A 22,779-nucleotide genomic window follows, 5' to 3' on the forward strand; every position below is an offset into this window, starting at 1 on the left:
TGCCTTCCTTTATAGCAGGGATCATAAACTAGATTCAGCTGCGGACCAATTCTTTCTTGAGTGGATGGTCAGGGGGCCGGAACATAATTACAACTAATTTGTAGACTGCAAATTGACCTCAAGAAGCCCAAACAGATATCATATTTGACTGAAGCATAATAATTTCAAAACTTGCTTACATTTGTATACGATGACATATACACTTCTTGAGGTCATACAGTTCATTAGGTACACCCATCTAGTACCTGGCCGGACCCCCCTTTGCCTCCAGAACAGCCTGAATTCTTTGGGGAATGTAAACGTTGCTCAATTGGTATCAAGGGACCTAACATGTGCCTTGAAAACATTCCCCACACCTGTGCTGTTGACAACAGGCAGGATGAGGCCATGGACTCATGCTGCTTACGCCGCCATATCCTAACTCTTCCATCAGCATGACTCAACAGGAACCGGGATTTGTCTGACCAGGCAATGTTTTTCCACTCAATTTCCAGTGTTGGTGATTGCGTGCCCACTTGAGCCGCTTCTTCTTGTCTGCTGCAATAGCCCATCCTTGACGAGGACTGACAAGTTGTGCATTCCGAGATGCTGTTCTGCACACCACTACTGTGCCGTTATTTCCCTGTTTGTGGCCTGCCTGTTAGCTTGCACGATTCTTGCCATTCTTCTTCGACCTCTCATCAACGAGCTGCTTTTGCCCACAGGACTGCCGCTGACTGGATGTTTTTTGTTTGTCACACCATTCTCAGTAAAACCAAGACACTATCGTGCGTGAAAAACCCAGGAGACTGGCCGTTTCTGAGACTCTGGAACCAGCGTGCCTGGCACCGACGATCATACCACGATCAAAGTCGCATAGGTCACTAGTTTTGCCCAATCTAGCGTTCAATCGAACAGTAACTGAATGCCGCGATGCCTGTCTGCCTGCTTTATATAGCAAGCCACCACCACCTGACTCACTGTCTGTAGGACCTAACCATTTTTGTGAACGGGGTGGTGTACCTAATACACTGTCCACTGAGTGTATATCTCTCTATTGCGCGTGGGAATACTTTGGAATAGATTTCCCAAATTAAAATCACTTGGAGATAATTTTTTTATGAAAACTGGAGAGGGGGGGACAAATAAAATCACCAGCAGGCCGCCAGTTGGATAGCAGAAAACAAATCATTCAATCAACATTCATATCGGTTATAGATTATGGCAATATCATCTATATGAAGGCAGATGCCACTATAGTGAAGCCATTGGACGCAGTTTATCGTAGCGCACTACGCTTTATAGTGGGCGAAAGGTTCGGTACACATCAATGCATTCTGTCACAGAAAGTAGGCTGGCCCTCTGAAGTCTTGTAGATCGATGCATTGCACCCTTTTTGTTTTAAAGCCCTCTTGCACAACTTCTGTACCTTACTTCATTGTGAACATACGGACGTACGAGCTACCAGACGTGGTCTCAGGGATGGCTAACTCTGGAGATCCCTTCCATCTCCACTGAGTTAGGTAAATCGGCTTTTAGGTTTTTTGCACCTTACTTATGGAATAATCTCCCAAACTCTCTAAAATTTGATGATTTGTGCCTCTAGGGCAATTCAGATGGCTGATTGAGGACCTTTTTTCTGAATAATGTGTTTGTTTTCTATGATTGTGTTTTGTATCTCTGTTTCGCTTTTCGTAGTGTATTGATACTGTATGTATATTTTTTGTAATTACGGGGCTCATCTGTAAAAGAGACCTTGGTTAAATAAAAAATTTAGTAAGTAAAAGGTGAATAAGCTATTTGGATAATGAGAAAAGCCAGTCGCCAGTTTTCCCCAAATAGAGGCAGACCTGTCAAGGCTCCAGGATTAGCTCGAGATGGGTGGGGTTTTTATGTTGTATTTTGTGCCCTGAGGCTATCCGATGGATTCAAAAGTTTTTTGCTAACCACCCATTTGGTGGTTAGCAAATATTATTTTAGAGCCCTGGGAGGCTGTTAATGGCAGCATGGTCATCATCCGGTCTCCTGTGTGTATGTTTTGGCTCAAGTGACTTATACTGCTCAAAAAAATAAAGGGAACACTTAAACAACACATCCTAGATCTGAATGAAAGAAATAATAATATTAAATACTTTTTTCTTTACATAGTTGAATGTGCTGACAACAAAATCACACAAAAATAATCAATGGAAATCCAATTTATCAACCCATGGAGGTCTGGATTTGGAGTCACACTCAAAATTAAATTGGAAAACCACACTACAGGCTGATCCAACTTTGATGTAATGTCCTTTAAACAAGCCAAAATGAGGCTCAGTAGTGTGTGGGCCTCCACGTGCCTGTATGACCTCCCTACAACGCCTGGGCATGCTCCTGATGAGGTGGCGGATGGTCTCCTGAGGGATCTCCTCCCAGACCTGGACTAAAGCATCCGCCAACTCCTGGACAGTCTGTGGTGCAACGTGGCGTTGGTGGATGGAGCGAGACATGATGTCCCAGATGTGCTCAATTGGATTCAGGTCTGGGGAACGGGCGGGCCAGTCCATAGCATCAATGCCTTCCTCTTGCAGGAACTGCTGACACACTCCAGCCACATGAGGTCTAGCATTGTCTTGCATTAGGAGGAACCCAGGGCCTACCGCACCAGCATATGGTCTCTCAAGGGGTCTGAGGATCTCATCTCAGTACCTAATGGCAGTCAGGCTACCTCTCTCGAGCACATGGAGGGCTGTGCGGCCCCCCAAAGAAATGCAACCCCACACCATGACTGACCCACCGCCAAACCGGTCATGCTGGAGGATGTTGCAGGCAGCAGAACGTTCTCCACGGCGTCTCCAGACTCTGTTACGTCTGTCACGTGCTCAGTGTGAACCTGCTTCATCTGTGAAGGGCACAGGGCGCCAGTGGCGAATTTGCCAATATTGGTGTTCTCTGGCAAATGCCAAACGTCCTGCACGGTGTTGGGCTGTAAGCACAACCCCCACCTGTGGACGTCGGGCCCTCATACCACCCTCATGGAGTCTGTTTCTGACCGTTTGAGCAGACACATGCACATTTGTGGCCTGCTGGAGGTCATTTTCCAGGGCTCTGGCAGTGCTTCTCCTGCTCCTTCTTGCACAAAGGCGGAGGTAGCGGTCCTGCTGCTGGGTTGTTGCCCTCCTACGGCCTCCTCCACGTCTCCTGATGTACTGGCCTGTCTCCTGGTAGCGCCTCCATGCTTTGGACACTACGCTGACAGACACAGCAAACCTTCTTGCTACAGCTCGCATTGATGTGCCATCCTGGATGAGCTGCACTACCTGAGCCACTTGTGTGGGTTGTAGACTCCGTCTCATGCTACCACTAGAGTGAAAGCACCGCCAGCATTCAAAAGTGACCAAAACATCAGCCAGGAAGCATAGGAACTGAGAAGTGGTCTGTGGTTATCACCTGCAGAACCACTCCTTTATTGGGGGTGTCTTGCTAATTTTCTATAATTTCCACTTGTTGTCTATTCCATTTGCACAACAGCATGTGAAATTTATTGTCAATCAGTGTTGCTTCCTAAGTGGACAGTTTGATTTCACAGAAGTGTGATTGATTTGGAGTTACATTGTGTTGTTTAAGTGTTCCCTTTATTTTTTTGAGCAGTGTATATATCACACACACACAAGGCGGACAGAAAGACAGATGCACAGACAGACGCATTCATGTACATGCCATCCCACTTGCCTGTATTTCCATCTGTCATGACACAAAATGATTGGTGTGACAGTCAAATGGTCTCTTGTTGTTTGCAGGTGGAGTCTCCACTCGCCGTGGAGGCCATGTTGGGAGAGACGCTGTTTTCCGTCACCGACGAGAAAGTCTCCATCTTGGAACTTCGCGTCCATGCTATCTCTGGACTTGCTCTGTCAATACAGCCCAGCCCTGGCAACAGTCACACTATGGTTGCCAAGGCAACTGGCCTGCAGACACTTACTGCACCAAAGCAGGTACTATTCTAATATACTAATAGATAAGATGATACGTGTGGATGTCACTAAGCTTACATGTGGATGTCAGTAAGTATATGTTTATATACATAAGCCACCTGTCATCATATTGTTTGGTTCTCAGGTGAGTATAGGTGAGTTTATTTTCACCAAGGTACATATTCAGCTTCACGTCTTTTGATGGGGTTAATAGAACACCACAGGAACTGCCTGACTCATAGAACCAAAAGCTCTTCTTCAATGTACAGACCCACTTTATTTTGGCCCTCAAAGATACTCAATGACAGAAGACATTGTCAGGTCAAAATGATAAACATTGTCAAATTAGCTGCCTGAAATTACAGAAGGCATTGCCATGGTAAGTGTCTGACTGTGCCAGTACATGCCTTCACACAACTTTGGAGGAAGGTCATTCCAGCGAACATAACACTGTACTGTAGCAATTTCTCTCTCTATATAGTACCTCTTTACATTGAAAGCCATTTATACCATATTTTAACTAATTGGTGTCAAGAGGACATTCTTTTCATTCATATTCCTTTTCTCAAGGTATTTCAGCTTGACCACCACCATTATTTGGAGTGGGTTGTACAGCGGGTCTTTATGAATGTTCCTTAGTGAACGACTATCATACATATCATATATGCAAATCATTCATCGTACATGTGTGTCGGGTTAGTAAGTTTGTCAACCACAGTTATAGCCTTGACTTTCGCCTCATGCCGTTGTACGTCCTGATGAAGACCATTGTATAGATAACTTCAAGGAAAACAACTAAAGGATGTTCAGTTTATTAAACTAAACATACAGTACTGAGTACAGTACATAACGTAATATGCCTATTTAAAGCGAAGGAAATGTATATGCAAGCCTTTACATACAGATATCAAATGTTATTTGTCACATGCTTCGTAAACAACAAGTGTAGACTAACAGTGAAATGCTAACTTAAGGGCGCTTCCCAACAATCCAGAGAGAAAAATAATAGCAAGATAATAACACGAGGAATACATACACAATGAGTAACGATAACTTGGATATATACACGGGTTACCAGTACCTAGTCGACGTGCAGGGGTACAAGGTAATTGAGGTACAGTACCAGTCAAAAGTTTGGACACACTTACTCAATAAAGGGTTTTTCTTTATTTTTACTATTTTCTACATTGTAGAATATTAGTGAAGACATCAAAACTATGAAATAACACAGAGAATCATGTAGTAACCAAAAAAGTGTTGAACAAATCAAAGTATATTTTATATTTGAGATTCTTCAAAGTAGCCACCCTTTGCCTTGATGACAGCTTTGCACACTCTTGGCATTCTCTCAACCAGCTTCACCTGGAATGCTTTTCCAACAGTCTTGAAGGAGTTCCCACATATGCTGAGCACTTGTTGGCTGCTTTTCCTTCACTCTGCAGTCAAACTCATCCCGAACCATCTCAATTGGGTTGAGGCCGGGTGATTGTGGAGGCCAGGTCATCTGATGCAGCACTCTATCACTCTCCTTCTTGGTCAAATAGCCTGTGCACAGCCTGGAGCTGCAGAAGGCTGTGGTAGTGTTGCTGGTTAAGTGTACCTTGAATTCTAAATAAATCACAGACAGTGTCACCAGCAAAAGACCACCACACCATCAAACCTCGGTTGGAACCAAAAACCTCAAATTTGGACTCATCAGACCGAAAGGACAGATTTCCACCGGTCTAATGTCCGTTGCTCGTGTTTCTTGGCCCAAGCCAAGTCTCTTCTTCTTATTGGTGTCCTTTAGTAGTGGTTTCTTTGCAGCAATTCGACCATGACTCCTCTGAACAGTTGATGTTGAGATGTGTCTGTTACTTGAACTCTGTGAAGCATTCATTTGAGCTGGTAACTCTAGTGAACTTATCCTCTGCAGCAGAGGTAACTCTGGGTCTTCCTTTCCTGTGGCGGTCCTCATGAGAGCCCGTTTCATTATAACGCTTGGTTTTTGTGACTGCACTTGAAGAAACTTTCGAAGTTCTTGAAATGTTCCGTATTGACTGATCTTCATGTCTTAAAGTAATGATGGACTGTCGTTTCGCTTTGCTTATTTGACCTGTTCTTGCCATAATATGGGCTTGGTCTTTTACCAAATAGGGCTATCTTCTGTATAACACCCCTACCATGTCACAACACAACTGATTGGCTCAATCACATTAAGGTGGAAAGAAATTCCACAAATTAACTTTTAATAAGGCACACCTGTTCATTTAAATGCATTCCAGGTGACTACCTCATGAAGCTGGTTGAGAGAATGCCACGAGTGTGCAAAGCTGTCATCAAGGCAAAGGGTGGCTACTTTGAAGAATCTAAAATATTATATTTTGATTTGGGATTTTCTCCCATTCTTCTATGCAGATCCTCTCAAGCTCTATAAGGTTGGATGGGGAGTGTTGCTGCACAGCTATTTTCAGGTCTTTCCTGAGATGTTCGATTGGGTTCAAGTCCGGGCTCTGGCTGGGCCACTCAAGGACATTCAGAGACTCGTCCCGAAGCCACTACTGCATTATCTTGGCTGTGCGCTTAGGGTCGTTGTCATGTTGGAAGGTGAACCTTCACCCCAGTCTGAGGTCCTGAGCGCTCTGGAGCAGGCTTTCATCCATAATCTTTCTGTACTATGTTCCGTTCATCTTTGCCTTGATCCTGACTAGTCTCCCCACATCCCCACCTCATGATGTTGCCACCACCATGCTTTACCGTAGGGATGGTACCAGGTTTCCTCCAGCCGTGACACCTGGCATTCAGGCCAAAGAGTTTAATATTGGTTTCATCAGACCAGAGAATCTTGTTTCTCATAGTCTGAGAGACTTTAGGTGCCTTTAGGCAAACTCCAAGCGGGCTGTCATGTGCCTTTTACTGAGGAGTGGCTTCCGTGTGGCCACTCTACCATAAAGGCCTGATTGGTGGAGTGCTACAGAGATGGTTGTCCTTCTGGAATGTTATCCCATCTCCACAGAGGAACTCTAGAGCTCTGTCAGAGTGACCATTGGGTTCTTGTTCACCTCCCTGACAAAGGCCCTGCTCCCCCGATTGTTCAGTTTTGCCGGGCGGCCAGCTTTAGGAAGAGTGTTGGTGGTACCAAACTTCTTCCATGTTAGAATGATGGAGGCCACTGTGTTCTTGGTGATTTTCAATGCTGCAGACATTTTTTGGTACTCTTCCCCAGATCTGTGCCTCGACACAATTCCTTCGAACTCATGGCTTGGTTCGAACTCATGGCTCTGACATGCACTGTCAACTGTGCGACCTTGTATAGACGTGTGTGCAATTCCCAATTATGTCCAATCAATTCAATTTTACCACAGGTGGATGCCAATCAAGTTGTAGAAACATCTCAAGGATTATCAATGGAAACAGTTTGCACCGGAGCTCAATTTCGAGTCTCAAAGCAAAGGGTCTTAAGGTATCTGTTTATATTTTTAATACATTTGCAAACATTTCTAAAAACCTGGTTTTGCCTTGTATTGTGTGTAGATTGCTGATCATACAAAGAAAATAGGTTAAGGCTGTAATGTAATAGTGTGTAAAAGGTCAAGGGGTCTGAATATTTTCTGAAGGCACTATATGTACATACAAGTAGGGGTGAAGTGACTAGGCAACAGGATAGATAATAAGCAGCAGCGTTTGTGATGAGTCAAAAGAGTTAGTTCAAAGGGGGTTCAATGCAGATAGTCCGGGTAGCTATTTGGTTAACTATTTAGCAGTCTTATGGCTTGGGGGTAGAAGCTGTTCAGGGTCCTGTTGTTTCCAGACTCTCTGCTTCCGCTTGCCATCCGGTAGCAGACAGAACAGTCTATGACAAGTTGTTAGGGCCTTCCTCTGACACCGCCTGGTACAGAGATCCTGAATAGCATTGAGCTCGACCCCAGTGATGTACTGGGCTGTACACACTACCCTCTGTAGTGCCTTGCAGTCGGATGGCAAGGTGTTGCCATACCAAGCCGTGATGCAGCCAGCCATGATGCTCTCAATGGTGCAGCTGGATAACTTTTTAAGATTTGAGGGGGAAGAGGTATTTGTCGTGCCATCCCAACTGTGTTAGTGTGTTTGGATCATGTAAATTCCTTAGTGATGTGGGCACTGAGGAACTTGAAGTCGTCGTATCGCCTTCCCTGTGGCTCAGTTGGTAGAGCATGGTGTTTGCAATGCCAGCATGGTGTGTGCAACGCCAGGGTTGTGGGTTCGAGTCCCACGGGGGGCCAGTACAAAAAAAGAAGAAAGAAATTAAATGAAATGTATGCACTCACTACTGTAAGTCGCTCTGGATAAGAGCGTCTGCTAAATGACTAAAATGTAAATGTAAGCTCTCGACCTGCTTCACAATGTGGATGGGGGTGTGCTCAGCCCTCCGTTTCCTCTAGTCCGTGATTAGCTCCTTTGTCTTGATGACATTGAGGTAGAGGTTTGTTGTCCTGGCACGACACTGCCAGGTCACTGACTTAATCCTTATAGGCTGTCTTATCGTCGTCGTAGTAAGCAAATGTAATGAGGGTGTTGGAGTCGTGCGCGGTCACACAGTCGTGGGTGAATAGGGAGTACAGTAGGGGAATAAACACACACCCTTCATGGGCCCCTGTGTCGAGGGTCAACGTGGCAGATTTGTTGTTGTCTACCCTCACCACCTGGGGGTGGCCCGTCAGGAAGTCCAGGCTCCAGTTGCAGTGGGAGGTGTTCAGTCCCAGGGTCCTGAGCTTAGAGATACACTTACATACATTCTCACATAGGCGTTCCTCTTATCCAGGTGGAAGGGGGCAGCGGACTGGATGTGCAATAGATATTTATAGAGATGTGCAATTGAGATTGTGTCATCTGTGGATCTGTTTGGGCGGTATGCTAATTGGACTGGGTCCAGGGTGTCTGGGATGAGGGTGTTGATGTGAGCCAAAGCATTTCTTGGCTACAGATGTGAGTGCAACGATGCAATAGTCATTTAGACAGGTTACCTTGGCATTCTTGGGCACAGGGACTATGGTGGTCAGCTTGAAACATGTAGGTGTTACAGATAGGGTCAGAGAGAGGTTGAAAATGTCAGTGAAGACACTTGCCAGCTGATCAGCGCGTGCTCTGAGTATGCATCCTGGTAATCCATCTGGCCCAGCGGCCTTGTGAATATTAACCTGTTTAAAGTTCTTACATCAGCTACGGAGAATGAGATCTCACAGTCGTCCGGAACAGCTGGTGCAGTCATGCATGGGTCAGTGTTGCTTGCCTCGAAGCGAGCATAAAAGGCATTCAGCTTATCTGGTATGCTCGCGACTGGGTTTCCCTTTGTAAACTGTGATAGTTTGCTAGCACTGCCACACCCGACGAACATCTGAGCCGACGTAGTAGGATTTGATCTTAGTCCTGCGTTGATGCTTTGCCTGTTTGATGTTCGTCGGAGGTCGTAGCGGGATTTCTTATAAGCGTCTGAATTAGTGTCCCACTCCTTGAAAGCGGCAAAAGCGTAAGACAAAAGCAGTTGCTTATGGAGACTGACATCTGAACTGACACTTAATTCAATCTAAGTTATTTTAATACCTTGATTTAACGCAAGAGTGTCTACAGCTGGCAAAACAACTACTGTTGAAGTGTCTTTCTTACCTGCATAACACATTGATTTCCATAGGGAAACGTTCTCTCTAATTGGTCTTACTGTTTGTAACACTGCATCCAGTCCGCTAATATGATCCTGGAATTGATCTTGAAAAAGTTACAAGGAACATCTGTGGGGAAGCAGCACACATCCACAAGACGGACTGTTGATGCTCGTACTGCTCATTAACCTATTTGCCTTAATGCTGTGCTGCACCCAAACAGCCCCCCAAGACACGGGCGCGGGGGGAAAAAAATCTGATTTATTACGAAAAACTCCCAGGGAATGTCACATCATACAAGGAAAATAAATGTTGTTTAATAAGAGGCAGAGGAATGTGGTCTTATTTCTGTCGTGTTTGAGCCTGGCAACGATGGCAACTGGGGACTTTGGTTTCTCTAATCCTCACAAAGAAATAATTGGCCACAAGTCCACCTTTTCCTGAGAAGCCGGATCACACTGTGTTTTCCGCACTTGGGCCGTGTTCGTTCATATTCCCCATGACGAGAGAACACAGCCAGGTTTCAATGGCTAGGCAATTGGGGGACAATGGCTATTGTTTCTTTACCAACTCTCTCTTTGCTCTGGCCAAAAAAACTCTACCATCAGGCCCTGGCATTAAATTACAATTTATCTCGCCTTTCGCTGCTTGGCACCTTAAAATGTAATTAGGGTAATGTATTGTCTTAAAGTGCTATCTGGGCCTGGGCCATAAAAAGCAGTCAATCCCTCTGCCAGTGGAACTCTCAGAGGGGTTCTCAAGCTATTTCACATCATTTGATTCTGTTTCACAGGAAAATCCTCCACCACTGCGTCTGTTAAACATCCCCTCTTTTACTATATAAATGAATGAGCCATAAACTAAACTCAGCAAAAAAAAGAAACACCCTTTTTCAGGACCCTGTCTTTCAAAGATAATTTGTAAAAATCCAAATAACTTCACAGATCTTCATTGTAAAGTGTTTAAACACTGTTTCCCATGCTTGTTCAATGAACCATAAACAATTAATGAACATGCATCTGTGGAACGGTCGTTAAGACACTAACAACTTACAGAGGGTAGGCAATTAAGGTCACAGTTAGGAAAACTTAGGACACTAAAGAGGCCTTTCTACTGACTCTGAAAAACACCAAAAGAAAGATGCCCAGGGTCCCTGCTCATCTGCGTGAACGTGCCTTAGGCATGCTGCAAGGAGGCATGAGGACTGCAGATGTGGCCAGTGCAATAAATTGCAATGTCCGTATTGTGAGACGCCTAAGACAGCGCTACAGGGAGACAGGTCGGACAGCTGATCGTCCTCGCAGTGGCAGACCATGTGTAACAACACCTGCACAGGATCAGTGCATCCGAACATCACACCTGCGGGACAGGTACAGGATGGCAACAACTGTCCGAGTTATACCAGGAAAGCACAATCACTCCATCAATGCTCAGACTGTCCTTAATAGGCTGAGAGAGGCTGGACTGAGGGCTTGTAGGCCTGTTGTATGGCAGGTCCTCACCAGACATCACCGACAACAACGTCGCCTATGGGCACAAACCCACCGTCGCTGGACCAGACAGGACTGGCAAAAAGTGCTCTTCACTGACAAGTCGCGGTTTTATCTCACCAGGGGTGATGGTCGGATTCGCGTTTATCGTCAAAGGACTGAGCGTTACACCGAGGCCTGTACTCAGGAGCAGGATCTATTTGGAGGTGGAGGGTCCGTCATGGTCTGGGGTGGTGTGTCACAGCATCATCGGACTGAGCTTGTTGTCATTGCAGGCAATCTCAACGCTGTGCGTTACAGGGAAGACATCCTCCTCCCTCATGTGGTACCCTTCCTGCAGGCTCATCCTGACATGACCCTCCAGCATGACAATGCCACCAGCCATACTGCTCGTTCTGTGCGTGATTTCCTGCAAGACAGGAATGCCAGTGTTTTGCCATGGCCAGCGAAGAGCCCGGATCTCAATCCCATTGAGCACTTATGGGACCTGTTGGATCAGAGGGTGAGGGCTCGGGTCATTCCCCCCAGAAATTTCCGTGAACTTGCAGGTGCCTTGGTGGAAGAGTGGGGTAACATCTCACAGCAAGAACTGGCAAATCTGGTGCAGTCCATGAGGAGGAGATGCACTGCAGTACTTAATGCAGCACTTATCCCAGCCTATAGACAGAAACTAAAACAGGAAACGCCCGTGCTCAGGTCTGTTCAACGCTGGTCCGACCAATCGGATTCCATGCTTCAAGATTGCTTCGATCACGTGGACTGGGATATGTTCCGCATAGTGTCGGACAATAACATTGATGAATACGCTGATTCGGTGAGCGAGTTTATTAGCAAGTGCATCGGTGATGTTGTACCCACAGCGACAATTAAAACCTTCCCCAACCAGAAACCGTGGATTGATGGCAGCATTCGTGCAAACTGAAAGCGCGAACCACTGCTTTTAATCAGGGCAAGGCAACCGGAAACATGACCGAATACAAACAGTGTAGCTATTCCCTCCCCAAGGCAATCCAACAAGCTAAGCGTAAAATGCAAATTAATTACTTAAAAATCATACAATGTGATTTTCTGGATTTTTGTTTTAGATTCCGTCTCTCACAGTTGAAGTGTACCTATGATAAAAAATTACAGACCTCTACATGCTTTGTATGTAGGAAAACCCGCAAAATCTGCAGTGTATCAAATACTTGTTCTCCCCACTGTATATACTGTGCTCTATACCATCTACTGCATCTTGCCTATGCCGTTCAGCCATCGCTCATCCATATATTTTTATGTACATATTCTTATTCATTCCTTTACACTTGTGTGTATAAGGTAGGTGTTGTGAAATTGTTAGAATACTTGTTAGATATTACTGCATGGTCGGAACTAGAAGCACAAGCATTTCGCTACACTCGCATTAACATCTGCTAACCATGTGTATGTGACAAATAAAATTTGAATTGATCAATGAGAGTACAATCTATATTCACCCTTTCAAAAAGACAGCCAAAAATGTGTTGAATTTCCAATGTGTTATCACCATGCTTTCAACCATCTAAAAGCACAAACAAATTCCAATGGAAAAACTGTCTGATTTTGGTTTACTTGTATGGAGCGATTTCAGTGCAACCAGAGATTGTATTTGAACTCTACCATTTTTTATTTGTATTATGATATTGCATTTTTATTTAATATTTTTGAATTTGTAATGCACACATTGAATTATTGAATTAATCAATTGAACTGGTATTTCATGATTTTAAACTGAATTGATTGGATATTGTATTCTGTTTTTACATATCAATTATATTGAATATTGAAATACAATATTTATATATTCAGTTGTAATATGTTAGCTATTGCATTCATTGTCTGTGTATGAAGTTTACAAACTATAATTTCAAATTTGTCAAAGTTTCATATATTCAACTTCTCAGATGCATTCAGATTCAGTTTTCAAATTCAGTTACCTACATTCAAATTCAAAACCAGAGACAACATCCTGGTACTTTGACAGCCAGGAAAAGTAGAGGAGAACAGATAGAATTAAATGCTCAGTGTTAACAGAAGCTTCTGGCAGTTTCTGAAGCCAATGTGGCATGTTTAATTTATTTTCTTCCTATCAATTTGGCTCTAGCTTTCAAACTGTTTTTGATATGAACTGTTATGACAGCATTTCTGAAAGCTAAGACTCTGGAATATGGATGTGCCTTCTGTTCCCCTCTATGATGATCACAGTCCGCGTTAGAAGGGAGTGTCACAAAAACAATTTGGCCCCCATAAGAATACAGGCCTGTCATAGCCCTTCCGCTTTTTTCCTATTTAATCTTGCTCTTGTGACTGACTGGGTTCGAACCAGGTCTCCTGCATGCCACAAGACTGTTAGCCCACTTAGCTAAAGCCCATGTGGAAGTCTTCAAGTCTCCAGCAAGGTTACTCATCGAACCAGCTCAGTTACATTTTTACATTTACATTTTAGTCATTTAGCAGACGCTCTTATCCAGAGCGACTTACGGTAGTGAATACATTTCATACATTTTTTTTTCTTTTCTCCGTACTGGTCCCCCGTGGGAATCGAGCCCACAACCCTGGCGTTGCAAACACCATGCTCTACCAACTGAGCCACACGGGACCATTTCACCCCCCGACCTCATACTCCGATCACGGCATCAATATAACTGACTGGGTTCGGAATCAGGCCTACTGCACCACAACACTTTCTTTGGCAAACACCACAACACTTTCTTTGGCAAACAGCATGGTCCCCACCTGTGTTACACTTTATCCCCCTTTGACCTCCTCCTTGAAGAGACCCATCCAAGTCACATGACCAATGCTTTAGCTCAACATGCTAACACAGTCACATGTTAACCTTATAATGACTACCCTTGCCAGAGACTTGAAATTTACACATGTAACACAAGTCAAACTCATTATTTTACATTTACATTTTAGTCATTTAGTAGATGCTTTTATCCAGAGCAACTTACAGGAGCAATTAGTGTTAGGTGCCTTGCTCAAGGGAACATCGGCAGAATTTTCACCTAGTTGGCTCAGGGATTCAAACCAGCAACCTTTCGGTTACTGGCCCAACACTCTTAACCACTTGGCTACCTGCCGCCCTAACTAACATGTCTTCAGGTCTCAGGCAAGATTCTCATTACATAAGCATGGATCACCAAACCACGTTCTTTTGATGAGTACCCTTGCTGGATCTTGAAGACTTGTATTAGTGTAGCAGATGGGGATCTGTGAAACTCACTCCTTTGCCTGAAGTGTCGCCCTTTGCCCAATTAAAGAAGGCCTTTTTTAATAGTCGATGGGTTGGAATGCTTCATTCAGGAGGGAAAAATGTGTTTGCAAGGAAGAGATCCTGAATTCGAGTCTCGGTACAGTATGAGCTGAATCAGGGGGAAGCAGTACTAGTTAAGCATGCAGCGTGCTGTCCTTTACATGAACTTCCTGAACGTATCCCTATAGGCTTCAGCTAAGTGGGCTAACACAGTCTTGTGACATGCAGGAGACCTGGTTTTAACCCAGTCAGTCACAAGAGCAAGATTTAAATAGGGAGTGGAAAAGCTATCCTTAGAAGGGCTATGGCATGGCTGTTCAACTACACTGAGTGTACAAAACAGGACACCTGCTCTTTCTATGACATTGATTGACCAGGTGAATCAGGTAAAAGCTATGATCCCTTATTGATGTCACAGTTTAAGTCCACTTTAATCAGTGTAGATGAAGGGGAGGAGACAGGCTAAACATGGATTTTGAATGTGTGCCATTCAGAGGGTGAATGGGCAAGACAAAATATTTCTGTGTCTTTGAACGGGGTATGGTAGTAGGTGCCAGCGCACCGGTTTGAGGTTGTCAAGAACTGCAAAGATGCTTTGTTTTTCACACTCAACAGTTTTCCGTGTGTATCAAGAATGGTCCACCAATTCTGTGATTTGTAACTTTTAAGTTGCATGCATTTGGAACTATCTACATTGATCAGTCCAAAATTACTTTTTAATTCTGTAATGGAAATACACTACATGGCCAAAAGTATGTGGACACCCCTTCATATTAGTGAATTCAGCTATTTCAACCATACCTGTTGCTGACAGGGTAGCTGTACTGTAGATAGATCAATTCTCCAGTAGGAGGTGCTGCCCACCCTATAGTTTTTTTTCTGATAGTGGATATAATGTTGAAAATCTGATGTTTTAAATGTACAAATTCAACATATTTTATACAAGGGTTTTCTATGTTGAAATTTGGTTACCATGATTTTTTATTTAACCTTTATTTAACTAGGCAAGTCAGTTAAGAACAAATTCTTATTTTACAATGACGGCCTACCCCGTCCAAACCCTCCCTAAGCCGGGCGACTCTGGGCCAAATGTGCACCGCCCTATGGGACTCGCGATCACGGCCGGTTGTGATACAGCCCGGGATCGAACCAGGGTCTGTAGTGATGCCTCTAGCACTGAGAAGATGCAGTGCCACTTGGGATCCAAATCCTGAGGTTTAAATTTCAACCTCAAAACAACAGTTTGTTGAATTACTTTTTTGACATCCAATGTATTTTCCACATATATTCCACATCACAATACATTGACAAATTATGTTGAAACAATGTTGATTTAACCAGTTTGTGCCCAGTGGGTTGTTTGCTTTGTGTCTAACCTTTTTCATGTGTCAGTGTACTAGTGGGTCATCAGGACAGGGTGACATACTCAATGTATTATTTAAATCATGTGTTTCAAAGGCCCCCTTAATTTTGACAAGTGGAGATGAGAGGCTCGTGCTCGAGCCGGAATGTCATAGCAACCTTGAAGTTCAGTGTCCACCTGAATCAAATAAAAATAAGTCTCAGCTCTCCAACAGGGCATTCCAATCCAGACAGAATTTAGATAAATACCTCTCTCATTGGAAAGTGAAAAGACGTCTCAGTTGGGATCTAAAAGCGCTCTGTCAGAAAAGCTATTTTCTTTTGTCAGCCCTACAAAGCAGGTGCGCGGAGAGGTATTGTTTTAGCGGGAGCCAAAGGAAGGCCTCTGTAAAAAAAAAATACCTTGTTACCTGGAGACATGGTCACCGAACATTGCCATTGTTCTCATAAAGCCATACTCGAGCTGTCAGGGAAACTGCTGTGCAGTCATGCAGCTCCGTCTGTTTGCCTGCAGGACAACAGTTGCCCAACACCCACTCACCCCTCCTTTCTCAGAGTGAACCGTGTGTTCACTGGCGTACACTTCTGAGACAGACCGCCTGTGTGTGTCTCGCTCTGTGCCAAGGTAGGGGGTTCCGATGTTTAGACATGCTTAGAAGATTAAGGATCAGAGCGAGTCAAGAGACTTTAAAGGCAGGAATTGGTCACATATACAGAACCAGTCAAAGTTGGGACACCTACTCATTCCAGGGTTTTTGTTTATTTTTACTATTTTCTACATTGTAGAATAATAGTGAAGACATCAAAACTATGAAATAACACATATGGAATTATGTAGTAACCAAAAAAGTGTTTAATAAACCAAATGTATTTTAAATTTAAGATTCTTCAAAGTAGCCATCCTTTGCCTTGATGACAGCTTTGCACACTCTTGGCATTCTCTTTTTTGCATACTACATGATTCCATATGTGTTATTTCATAGTTTTGATGTCTTCACTATTATTCTAAAATGTAGAAAAAAGTAAAAATAAAGAAAAACCCTTGAATGAGTAGTGTACAAACTTTTGACTGGTACTGTATATTCATATCATACATCATACAGAGGTGTGAAAGAGCATTGGTTTCATCAAACCAACTAACGAAATGCTCAATTTTCAAAGAAAAAACCCAGATCAACCAATATTTGTAGTGTTTATCCTGAAAGCATTTCAGCATATTTTTATCTGGTAAATGTTTGTGTTTCTTCAAAATACATTAAAAAAAGTGTCTCTCCTTAGCCTCTAGGAGAGTTTGTCCATAGATTGTCCATTATGTGTAATTCCTTAGTGAAATGCTGGGGCATTGTAACGGTAGAAAAAACACTAATAACTACCTTTTCCTCTGCTTGTTATCACAGGAGGCCAGCTTGTCCATCTGGCTTTACTACAGCGACAGCACCGCGTCGCCTCTGACCTTCTTCGACCCCAAGGACTACAATCTCAACGCTTCCACGCTGAACGACAAGGTGGTGTATGTATCCCAGGAGCCTCAGCAGCGCTGGCCGGTGGTGGTGGCAGAGGGTGAGGGCTCCGGGGAGATTGTGCGCATGGAGATGACCATCTGTGAGGCCTGTCAGAAGACCAAGCGCAAAAGCATCATTGCTTCGGCCCCTGTGTACGTAAAAGTCCGCTTCGGACCGGAGGAAGACTCAGAGGAGGAAATGGAGATTGAAATCGAGCCAGCCCGTGTCACCAGGCAACCAGTGGTGGACTCCAACATCGGTGGTGGAGGCTTCGAGCCGTCCAACGAGCAGCCGGCGAGCGTTCCCATCGACTACACCAACTTCCCGACCATCAGCAACCAAGAGAGGCCCACCGAGGGAGAGGAAGAGGAGGAAGACGATGACTTCATCCACGCGCCCCGCAGCATGACCGACCTAGAGATCGGCATGTACGCCCTACTGGGCGTCTTCTGCCTTGCCATCCTGGTCTTCCTCATCAACTGCATCGTGTTCGTCCTCAAGTACCGCCACAAGAGAATTCCCCCCGAGGGCCAAGCCAACATGGACCATTCCCACCACTGGGTTTTTTTAGGGAACGGACAGCCCTTGAGGGCCCAGAGTGACCTTTCACCCCAGACGGTGGAGAACCCCATCAACCCCATGGAGGGGTTACAGACTTGTTGCCATGGGGACCACCACAGCAGCGGCAGCTCCCAGACCAGCGTTCAAAGCCAGGTCCATGGGAGGGGCGACGGCAGCTCCGGGGGCTCCACCAAGGAGCACGGCGAGGAGGCCAGCTCGCCCACATCCAAGCGCAAGCGCGTCAAGTTCACCACCTTCACCACGCTCCCCACAGAAGACATGCCCTACAACTCTATCCCCATCGCAGATGAAGAGGACATTCAGTGGGTCTGCCAGGACATGGGCTTTCAGGACCCAGAGGAATTGCATGACTACATGCGCAGGATAAAGGAGATAGCCTGAATGGGCGGCTGTTAAGAATCCTTGGAGCTTTCTAAAAATACTTTCCTTTCTATTTTTCTCTTTTTCACTTTAGTGACAACTTTTCACAAACAAAAACCATGGCCAACTACTCTTCTGTTTTTGTTTGGGTTCTTTTTTTTCTTTGCACAGTGCCGTTTCCCGTACACACTCACTTTTTTTGGAAGTCGCAAAAACAATTGGAAAGTCAAAGACTGGACAAAAGGATTTTAAACGCTAGTGAAATGGCTTTGTGTGGATGTCCTTTCTACAGAGGTAGGGGAGTACACTCAAATGGAATTATAAGCTTCAGTCATGAGCACTGTTTTGGAGGATGGATTTGAAGTTCTCTGTCACTGTTACTGAGGGTTAGTTAGCAAACAGGAGTGTTTTTAGCGGGACGGGTTGGGTCTTGGCTCTGTGTTTGTCGGTTTATCCAAACTCCAAGTACCTTTTCCAACAAAGAGGCCTTTGATGTGCAGATTACATTTCAAAGAAACCGTTTTTGGGACGCATGGTTTTACGCCAACATGGGACAACATGATGGACAACCAATTGTCAAAGACGCTCATTAAAAACCATGTTACGGATTTATTTTATCTTACCAAAGTAGGGAAGCATTCGTCAATGGCAAAACCTCCTTTGTTCTTGGTACAGCACATACTATGGTTTCATTCAATGTCATTACTGTACATTTTGCTACATTTCATACATAGTCCAAGTCAGTGCCCTACTACTGGTTTCATACACTATCCTGATTAAGTCTGTCTTAGAATGGGTTATAGAATGGATTTCACTGATTTCAATGCTGACACCCTGTTTGCACACTTTAGGTTAAGGGGCAGTGTGGGGGGCAATTATCCAAAATGCTACAACTGGTCAAAGGTTTAGTTATATTGGAAAAGACAAGAGCTTGTACGTATATCATGAAGTAAACAATCTCCAAAATTCTTTGCATGAAAGGAGATACTGAGGCACAATCAGCAATTTTCCAAATTTATAGATGTTTAAATTTGTAAATTATTATCTAATCATACCTAGACAATACTAAAGGACATATGTTATCATGCATTACATGCATGCCGTGCCAGACCTGTCTACTACAGCCCTTCCTCATATGTACATACCATGGCCAGCTGAGGTCCTCTTCAGCAACAACATTACATTGAACTAGTTATCAGGCAGAAAAGGGGGGAAGTGTTGTTTGCTGGGAACATGTTGGCCCATCACTGTAACCATAGTGTTTCCTCTGCAGTTTTTACTATGATTTCCCACTGTACACCGAGGCCCTAAGAATTACAATGAAAGAACTCTCATCCCGACAAAAGATTTTGCAGCAGAAATCCACCTTTTTTTCTTCTTTTTAAATGATCGTCAACTCTTGTAATCATGCTCCCATTGAACTTAATTTCTTTCTTTAAATGTTTTGGATTTGTGTGTATTGTTTTGTATTGTTTGGTATTACTGCACTGTTGGAGCTAGAAACATAAGCATTTCGCTGCACCTGCGATAAGATCTGCAAAATATGTGTACGCGACCAATAAAATGTGATTTGATTTGATTTGACACCAACTCATTTGTACGGAGTCAGAGTATTTGTGTTGCCAATTTCCAATTAACCTAAACACAGAAGTACTATGTTTGGTCCAAAATATATCATTAATAAAGCATGGATGCTGCATACAAGCTGGTCATGATTGTCACAGGAGCCAAGCGCGCCGGTACTGACACATTGTGCCATTGTTATGGTGGTGACACCTATTAAGTTTCTCAGAATTGACTTGGTTTGATGAAATCTTAATGTTGATGTTAGGAGTATTGTTTAGTGTACCTGCACAAATTAGAATGACTGTAAATGATGAATGCAATCGGATGGCATTTGTAGGTTTGGTTGCGTAGAGGCATTGGCTAGAGTGTGACGAATTTTAAAGCACTGAGTGGGATTCTTTAAAGGTAAGTAATGTTCCTTCATGCTGTTCTGATGATTTGCCAAGTTCTTTTCAGGAGTAATGAAAAATAAACCAAATGAATAATGTTTCAATTTTAATTTCAGTTTATTATATGCTCTAAGTAGGGCTTGGATTTGCTGTGTTTTTGTTAATCACATGATGACCAATATGACCACAATGGAAGAGAAAATGTCACCCAACCACTCAATATGAGTTATAAATCAATTCCAATCAGTTCATTTCCACACAAAACATCAACCTAGATAGATGGCTGACATTTTGTGGCTGTCCTACATGCTTTTTAGTTATTTTAGAATTCTTCAGAATTTGATTTATAGGATACCATGTGATGTGCATTCCAAGTGGTTTCATTGAATAATGACCTAATTCCACAATGTGATTAAATCCTGTTAACATCTAAAGGTAAATGGTCTTGAAAATCAAAGACATGACTATTCAAGCTTCCGCTTCTAACCCACAATTACAAAGAAACGGGTTGAGGGTTGAGGCCTTTCTTTTTTTACCCAATGTTTTAACCCCCATTTTAACAATGGTGTCTCAGGATGAATGTATTGATATTCTACAGTACTTTGATCATCAGATGGATATTTTGTCTCTTGTATTACTGTGGTCAACCCAAATCAGTACCACTGCTTAGCAACATCGGGTTAAGTTTCTAATAGCAGCTTTTTAACATTCTTCTTTTTTTTTATAGTCCCTGGCTTTTCAAGTCGATTTTATGCTTTCAGAGATCACTCATAGCAAATGTCTTTATTAAAAACATTTTATAGCTTCTGATAATTTGTATACGTTTCCTTCCTCCATGTATATATATGTATATGCAAAACCATTTTTGTAATGTGACTTTGGTGACGGTGTACATACTTCTGTGCACATTCTATTTCTTCTCTGAGCTGCTGCTACTTCTCACGTGATTGAATACTTTTGAAATGTACCCCACGTGTAGACGTGCAAACCTCACGGTTCTGGTGACTGTGCACCACCACACTGACGATACTATGTTCATGTACAGAACACTGTTCAATTTCCTGTATTCTCCTGAAAAACAAAACCCTTGTATTTCCCCCATATGTCAAGGACTAAAGAAAATACAATACATAAACAATGTGTCCTTTCTACTCATCGTTATAGCACTGTCATAGGGTCACATACTGTCACATTTTCCAAACTTCAAACTGTCTTTATGTTAGAAGGTAGATGCAATTATTTTAACCATACTTCAGTTATTTTCCAGGCCCTAGGAATGGCAGGATGCAGTTCCTTATCATACTGTTTATCAGAAGTAAGAAAGCCAGACCCACATACACAAACCATTTTCATTCTACTACCATTTAATTATTGTCTGGCTACCCAGACTCTTTGCTCCGGCCAAACGCTATACCATGCCCACGGACACTTGTTTCTTTTCCTCAGTCTGGATCTGAGTACCTCCCCAACCCTTTACTGAATGAGAACACATTCTAACCATTCTGATTGGTCCCAAAAACCGATGGGTTGGGCCAGAGCCAGAACACATGTGGCTAAAGCAGCGTTTTGAAAATTCATAATTGGCTTTAATACCCTGATTGGTTAGAGATTATCCAATTGCTGATGACTTTGTTTTGTACAACACCCCTCATTTTGACATCACCAAGTCAAAAAGTGCAGCCAGAAAAACAGCGAAGTACCTGCATTTCCATTTGTTTAAGCTGTTTTTATTTATTTATTTATCCCCTTTTTCTCCCCTTGTCTCATCGCTGCAACTCCCGTACGGACTCGGGAGAGGCGAAGATCATGCGTCCCCCGAAAGACAACCCAACCAAGCCGCACTGCTTCTTGACACAGCGCACATCCAACCCGGAAGCCAGTCGCACCAATGTGTCAGAGGAAACACCGTACACCAAGCGACCTGGTCAGCGTGCACTGCGCCCGGCCCGCCACAGGAGTCGCTAGTGCACGATGAGACAAGGATATCCCTGCCGGGCCAAACCCTCCCTAACCAGGATGACGCTGGGCCAATTATGCGCCGCCCCATGGACCTCCCGGTCGCGGCGGGCTGCGACAGTGCCTGGGCTCGAGCCTAGAATCTCTGGTGGCACAGCTAGCACTGCGATGCAGTGCCTTAGACCACTGCGCCACCCGGGAGGCCGTTTAAGCTGTTTTCTAGTGACATTTATTTGGATACATCCATAACAATGAGCTAATGAGGTGAGATTTCATCTGGCATAGAAAATGTGCTCTCTCGTCAGGACACTGTTGTTCAGAGGAGCTAGCCAACAACACAGCTAACACAATAACTTCAAACTGAAGCTGGAAAGATTGCAAACTAGCTGCACTTCATTTCGTTTTTACCTTTTTTCAATTGACATTTCTTTGTATATATCCATAAAAATTATGCCAGCTGATTCATTATTTACACTGGCTGAGAAACGCTGCCTGCCTGTCTCTCTCGTCCCGAACCCGACACGTTCATTACTATGGGACAGCTGGATATCGAATTTGAATATTGAAACAATGTCGCACAATTTCGGAGAGACATACAGCAAGGTTTATACAAATCTCAGCTGTTGAAAACAAAATGTTAGTCTAAAGTAAACGAGTGAGATAATGTCTTTTTATGCTTTTTATAGTGGAGATCAAGTTTATAAATTGCCTGGCTGGGCTGATGAGACAGTGGATTGCGCATTCAGAG

The 22,779-nt window shown here is 43.7% G+C and overlaps 1 protein-coding gene across 2 annotated transcripts in view; it reads left to right on the plus strand.

Annotated features, from left to right (window-relative positions):
• The window catches only part of LOC115148597 (transmembrane protein 132E), a 363,759-nt gene extending 342,553 nt beyond the window's left edge, over positions 1–21,206 (plus strand). For both annotated transcript variants that reach the window (XM_029690639.1, XM_029690638.1), the window contains exons 8-9: positions 3,759–3,953; positions 17,074–21,206. In XM_029690639.1, coding sequence (XP_029546499.1) covers positions 3,759–3,953; positions 17,074–18,141 — 1,263 coding nt within the window. In that variant the 3' untranslated portion in view covers positions 18,142–21,206. The remainder of the gene's footprint in view (positions 1–3,758; positions 3,954–17,073) is intronic.
• Positions 21,207–22,779: the final 1,573 nt, after the last annotated feature.

This window comes from Salmo trutta, chromosome 15 (genome assembly GCF_901001165.1).
Source record: "Salmo trutta chromosome 15, fSalTru1.1, whole genome shotgun sequence".
Lineage (NCBI taxonomy): Eukaryota > Metazoa > Chordata > Actinopteri > Salmoniformes > Salmonidae > Salmo > Salmo trutta.